The sequence below is a fragment of the Durio zibethinus genome, chromosome 15 (genome assembly GCF_047325235.1).
Source record: "Durio zibethinus cultivar Kanyao isolate XHJ-2024 chromosome 15, ASM4732523v1, whole genome shotgun sequence".
NCBI classification, from domain to species: domain Eukaryota; kingdom Viridiplantae; phylum Streptophyta; class Magnoliopsida; order Malvales; family Malvaceae; genus Durio; species Durio zibethinus.
In genome coordinates, this window is record NC_143176.1 from 6,541,337 (window position 1) to 6,548,336 (window position 7,000).

The window sequence follows — 7,000 nt, forward strand, 5'->3', positions numbered from 1 at the left end:
ATTGAGCTTGCATGGTGGGGCCATGTGGGAATATCAGTCTAATTGCGACGGTGACCTACAATTTTTTTCATCAGATGTTACAAGTATCTGGTCATAATAAAGTAGAAATGAATCGATACAAGGATTGCAATAGTTAGCAAATAAATAGATATTTATTGTTATCTAATTTGTTTACGTTAGATTTAAATAATTATAAATAGATAATTAATAAATTCAGATAAAAAAGTTAATATTCATGATAGATTTAAATAGGATATAAATAGTATTTTTTGAATATTCACATATAAATTCATTTAAGTTTTAATGAATAACAAGAAATATCCGAATCTATTATTAGATTACATATATAAAATATATAAAATTTTATATTTGTGGAAGGTTTTTAATCTTAACAATAATTTTTTTTTGTTATTAATTAAGAGTGAATTTAAATTTTATTTATTTTATATTTTGATGAAAAATTTAAATAAGCAGATATTTTGATGGATTTCAATATTTAAACTTATAGTACTTATTTAAACGGATTTAAATTTGGATAATGATACTAAACTTAAAATAAATATTTACTTGGATTCAAATATTATAAATTTTAAATAAATTTAGATACTAATAACTTTAAAATAATGGATATCCGCTCCGTTACCATCTCTAATCATCTACAATTTTCTTTACTACAATTTATAATTAATCAATTACAACAAAGAATTATATATGGGTTCACCCCTTAAAAATGTGGATTCTACATTTTTTTTTTTTGTGAAATCTACAAAATGTGTTAATTATACTATAGTAATTACAAGTGATATGTTCCAAATAAAGAATTATCTAGGGTCTACCACTTAAGTGCGTACTTCATATAAAATTCTAATGTGCCTTGCACAATTATATCGTATAATTAGTTAATTATATTAAAATTATTGTAGGTAATATGATTGTAGGTGTTATATTCTCACAATAACAGAATCCAACATTTAACCCTAAATGGTTGGATGATCAAAGAAACAAATCTTTGTAATGTTTGTGAATTACTTTTCATAGTTTGGTGTCCAAAAAAAAAATCAACTAAAATTGGTTGACCAAACTTGTAATTACTCATTTTTTAAAATGTTGCTTAATTTTTTTTATTATAATATGATCTTTGGTTTTCTATCATATCAATAGTAATTTTTTATTTCCTATTTTCTGAGTAATATTTTCTTAAAGTTATCTAAAAATATTGTCTTTTATCTTGTGTTTTCAGCTTGGCAGAGTGCTGAAGAAACGATATTTGGTTCTTATACTTTGAATTGTCTTTACTTTGCTTTGTATGTACCTAGAAAGTGTTACTTAGCAGAAACTGAAGAAAAAGAAGTTGGTTTTCACACTTTGGACTATCTTCACCTTGTTTGGTATGTTTAGAGAGTTCACCTTCATTATTCTTTAATTTTCTTTTTAGTATCATCATCATGATTTATCTCGTAACAAATATTTTTATGCTTGGCGGAATTTCTTCAACTTGAGCTTATCAACAATGGCTTATGGGTTTTGCGAGTCTGCTCGTTCTAACTGCGTGGGAGCACTGCTCGTGGATTGGGTGGCAAAGCCAGTAGAACATCAATTTAATTACATTTGCCGTTTTCGCCACAACGTTAGAAAGCTCAAGCAAAAAAAAGAAGAACTGATAATGGCACGGGCTCGGCTGCAACATGAGATTGAGGATGCTGAAAGGCAACTTCAAGGAATCAAAGATGATGTCAGAGACTTGCTATCAAAAACAGACAAAATCCTATCAGATATGGAAACTCTGGAAAATGAAATCCAACAAAATATGAGATGTTTCAATTGGTGTCCTAATTGGAGTTGGCGGTATCGATTAAGTAAGAAAGCAATGAAGAACACTTTTGTTATTTTTGTGCTCCTTGAGAACACCACCAAATTTGGTCAACCTGGACGAATGGGCTACCGTTCACCTAATACAGTTCCGACCATAGAATTCCACTCTTCAAAGGATTTTATGGACTCTAAATCTTCAAAAACAGCTTCTAATCAGATTATTGAGGCCCACAGGGTGACAATGTCAGCGTGATAGGATTGTGGGGGATGGAAGGGGTGGGCAAACCAACCCTAGTCCAGGAAGTTGGAACTCGTGCCAAAAAATTAAATCTGTTTGACAAAGTTGTGATTACTACTGTGTCTCAGAAGCCAAACTTTGAAACAATTCAAGATGAAATTGCAAAATACCTGGATTTCGATATGAAGAATGAACGAGGAAGAAGATCAAGACAAGAATTCTGGTTGAAACTGCAGGATGAGAAAAGGATTCTAGTAATCCTTCTTGATGGTTGGGCAAAAATTGACTTAAAGGAGGAGATAGGAATTCCATTTGCTGAGGATCATAAAGGCTGCAAAATTCTTTCAACAACACGTTGTCAACAAGTATGCACTGCTATGGGATGTCAAAAGACAATACCACTTGGTTGTTTAGATGACCATGAAGCTTGGAATTTATTTGCGGCGATGGCAGGTCTAGATAACTCTTCTGATGACGCTATTAAACATGTAGCAACTAAAGTTATCAAAAAGTGTGAGGGTTTGCCCATAGCTATAGTTGCATTGGGAAGTGCTCTAAAAGGTAAAAATCATCATATGTGGAAAGCAGCATATCGGAAACTAAAAAACCGCAGATTGGGTGACATCGAAGACATTGATCAACAAAATGCTTACCTATGTCTTGAAGTAAGTTTTGATTATCTGAAGGATACGGAGACCAAGATGTGTTTCTTATTGTGCTCTTTATTTCCTGAAGATTATAAGATTTATGTAGAGGAGTTGGTGAGATATGCATGGGAACTAGAGTTGTATAAAGGTATGGGCTCAATTGAAGAAGTGAGGAGCGAAGTGCTTGCAGCGATCGATATCCTCAAGGATTCTTGTTTGTTGATAAATTGTGGAGAAAGGCATGTTAAAATGCATGACATGGTTCGTGATGTTGCTTTGTGGATAGCATTCTACAGAAAGGAGTTTTCTTCTGTTATAAAATCTGAGGTTATTGAAATGTGGGCAAAGGATGAAAGTTTTGAGCCTTGCGAAGCAGTCTCCTTCAAGACTAGTCAGATCGTTGAACTTCCTAAAGGACTGGCAGGCCCAAATCTCAAATTTCTTTAAATTGGTGGAGATGGAAACATGATAACTTCAAGTGAATTCTTTTGAAGGAATGAAAGCTTTAAAAGTTTGCGCTTTGCATTCTAGATTGATATCTCCAGACGCATTTCAGTTTCAAACAAACCTTAGAATTTTACATGTGGAAGGTTGCAAACTCTTGGGCATCTCATTGCTTGGGAAGTTGAAGGTTCTTTCATTTAGTCGCTCTGATATCAAAGAATTGCAAGAAGAAATAGGTGATTTGGATAATCTTAAATTGTTGGATTTATCATATTGTAAACAACTACAGAGAATCCCTCCTCAGTTAATACGAAATTCTCCCAATCAGAAGAACTATACTTACATGGTTGTGAAAGAATAAAATGGGCTACTGAGAACACGGTTCAAGAAGAAAGCTATGCCAGCCTATCGGAGTTGAATTCCTTGTCAAACTTGGCCGTATTATCTTTAGAGGTTTCTTCTAAACATCTTCCAAGAGACTTTCTGTTCCGTAAATTACCAAGGTTTTGTGTATGCGTTAGCTTTTCTAAGTTATATGTAATGAAGAGGGACTTTGAGATCGACCAATTGTCAAGATCCTTAGAAATTGAGGGTCTGTAATTGAGGCATGCAAACAGTTATTTGGGGATACGGAATATCTTAATCTGAAAATTGTGGTGGGTTGCCAAAATCTTGTTCCAAGCTTGGAGTTGGGCCAAAGTGGTATTCAGTAACCTGACTTCTCTGGGTCTTGAGAGTTGCGAACATATGAAATGTCTCATTGATACATACAACAAAGCAGCAGGCGCTAACCATTGCATTCTCTAATTTGTTAAAATTATCGTTAAAAGATATGCGTGGTTTGCAAGAGCTATGCAGTGGTCATCAACCGCAAGGGTTTTTACTAAAATTGAAAAACTTGATGATAGATCATTGCAAGGACATGATATGTGGAATTCCAATTCTACAAAATCTTGAGGAGCTGGAAGTTGCATATTGTGATAAGATGCAAGTGATATTTCAAAATATTGCTGAATTGAGGAGCATGAAACAAGGACCCGGTCATCATGTAAACTTACAAAGTTTGAAGGTTTGTAACAATCGACAACTGCAATAAATTGAGATATCTCTTCCCAACTTCCGTTGCTCAAAGTCTTGGGCAACTGGAAACATTGAATATGTTCGACTGCTCGGAATTGGAAGATATAATTCCCAAAACGCAAGTGTCAAACGTCTGACTCCAAAGTCTAGGGGAAGTATATGTAAATGGCTGCAATAACTTGACATCTCTTTCGTCATTGTCCCATGGTCAAAGTTCGGAGAATTTGACTTCAGATTTGGAGTTGCTCTCGATTGGAATATAGTTTTCCAATCTCAATGGCTAAAGGTCTTCCACAGCTGAATGTGGTTACATTGGTAGGTTTGCCTCGATTAAAAGGAAGGAATGGAAATGACATTATACCCACACTGCCATCTTTACAAGTGTTGAAAGTGGGAAATTGTCCACAATTGACTCGTTTTATCATTTTGGCTAAAATAGCGGTAAGCCTTTTTTTTTTTTTTTTCTTTCTTACAACTATGCCTGGTGAGGGAGTGGAAAGAGTGGAAGAATAGAAAGAGAGCGGAAAGAAAAAAAATGAAAATTTAATCCTTTTAAATTGGAAGAAAAACATTCTTTTTTACTTAAATAAATCCTGTCTTATAAATTTTCTTCTAATCCTTTTTCTTTTTTTTCTAGTTTTTTTTATCTTTGGTACCAAATACTAACAAAGAAAATTAATTTTCTTTTCTATAATTTATTTTTGCATTCCTTGCCCTTATTTCCTCCCTTTATTTTTCTTCCTACCGATTAAATATAGTGTTAATGTTGTCGATTGAATTTTTTTTCTTGATAAATTGGTTTCCCAAAGAAAAGTTCAAGTTCAAATGCTATAATTTTAATATTTAGAAATTTCTAAAAATTTTCAATATTTAAAATTTTTTAGTTTTTTCTAAATATTAAATTTACTTTTTAAATGATATGATTATAGGTGTTAGAATTTTGGGATATGAGAGAAAGGAAGCACGTAAAATGATAGTTCCAGAATTGGGATGAAAAGCTGAATATAAAAATTTAATCATCACTAATTTTAAAGAGCTATTTGACAGTGGATATAATCTTTCAAGTTTGAGGGAACTAAGTTTGCGTGATCTACTTGAATTGCGGGTGGCATGGAAAGATCCCGTCAAAGTTGTCAACTTTCAATACGTCACTCAATTGGTTGCCTTTAGATGCAGAAAATTAAGATATATTTTATCACCTACTATCGCTCGGAATTTGTCGCAATTGAGCTTTTTACACATATATAAGTGTGATGAACAGGAGCAAATTATTGAAAAGGATGATCAACTTCATTACAAGATCATCATCTCCGACCTGTATGTTTCCCTAATCTGACTCAAATACGCGTTGAGTCATGCGAAAACTTGAAAAGTCTGTTTCCAGTGAGTGTTGCTCATGGCCTTCCAAAACTGCAATCCTTTACTGTTCAGAACGTCTCCAAATTAGAACAAGTATTTGAACAATCAGGAGATGAGGCAAATGGTAGTGAGGAAAAAGGGAAAGTGATACAGCTACCTCAATTGGGTACCTTAGATCTTGGAAAGCTACCAAACATTGTGAGCTTCAGCCCTGTGGGTTATCATTTCGTATTCCCATCTTTGCAATTTTTATCTGTGAGAGGTTGTCCCAATATAACCGCAAGCTTTAGTGTTGATTCGGAGGAATCTGGGCAAGCCAAAACAGAGGTACGCTACGCACCCAAACTCTCACTTTAAAAGTATCAAAAGCTGCCTTGCCATTGTATAGCTGGACTTGGATAAGCTTATGAACAGCGAGGTTAATCTTTTGCACATTTTTCATGCTTTTATTTCCTCTTTCAGCTTTATTGATTATGCAATATTAATCTTGTCTGTTCTGTTCAAGGGAACTTTGTTATGGATTTCAATTGAAATTTGTCATCCATTTGTTTGTTTTAATTGCTAATGAAATTGAAAATTTTATTGGCTGGTAATGTTAATTCCCAGTTCTATGGGGCGGCAGTCTTTCTTATTGGGTTCATTCAATGGTCTTTGTTGCGTTTTTGTTTCAATTTACTGAATTATACATCCTTCGTTTTCTTCACATGCCATGCTTTAATTTGTTTTGCAGGCAATCCGATCAATTGATGAAAATATAATGGAAGAGTCTACTAAAGCTGAACAAACAACATGGCCAGTTGGTAGTTATATATGGTGGAGGTCTAGACAATGAAGTTGAAAACACACCTTTGTCAGAGGGAGATGAAGAAATGAATGTCAGTTTCAGAAGATGCAGGTGAATGAAGCTGTTGCTAATTTGCTGCAGCATTTCACAAACCTTTCTCCCAACTTCATAGTCTTGCAGCCAAATATTGCAATCATATTCGAATGCAAATTTCTACGCGGGTACATAAAGGCTGCATTCCTGTTTATTTGTCTTTTTTTATTGGCTAAAAGTTTATAGTTTGTTGTCCTTTCCACTAGCAGACTTGATATCATTTTGCTTTTGCAGTCATTTTTAGGCGGTCGATTTACACTTTACAGTCAACTACAACGCCATTCATTGAGCAGTTGGTCGGGATTTTCATTTTGTACTTTTGATTTTCATTCGTTTTAGCAGTTGGTCGTGATGTTCATTAGCTCCCAAGTACACTTTTCCAATAATCTTTGTTTATGTGAAGTTGTGTTACCAATTATCCCAAAAGCTTAAGCTTAAGCAGTTGATTGTGGATGAGACGATGAACATGACATAATATTCATTTGAGTGAGACAGATTTTGAAGTAAAAACAGCAATGCTTGCATTTTTATTATCTTTGTGTT

General features: G+C 33.9%; 2 protein-coding genes across 2 annotated transcripts; both read left to right on the forward strand.

Annotated features, from left to right (window-relative positions):
• The first annotated feature begins 2,079 nt into the window (after positions 1-2,079).
• Positions 2,080-3,144, forward strand: LOC149514607 (disease resistance protein At4g27190-like). Its single transcript, XM_089744219.1, has one exon. It carries the CDS (start codon positions 2,080-2,082, stop codon positions 3,142-3,144), a length of 1,065 nt encoding a protein of 354 aa, XP_089600345.1.
• Positions 3,145-3,193: 49 nt separating this feature from the next.
• On the forward strand, positions 3,194-6,412 carry LOC149514608 (uncharacterized). Its single transcript, XM_089744220.1, has 7 exons — positions 3,194-3,377; positions 3,431-3,651; positions 3,759-3,843; positions 3,972-4,210; positions 4,456-4,662; positions 5,653-5,907; positions 6,311-6,412. The coding sequence occupies exons 1-7, from the start codon at positions 3,194-3,196 to the stop codon at positions 6,410-6,412; spliced, it is 1,293 nt and encodes a 430-aa protein (XP_089600346.1).
• Positions 6,413-7,000: the final 588 nt, after the last annotated feature.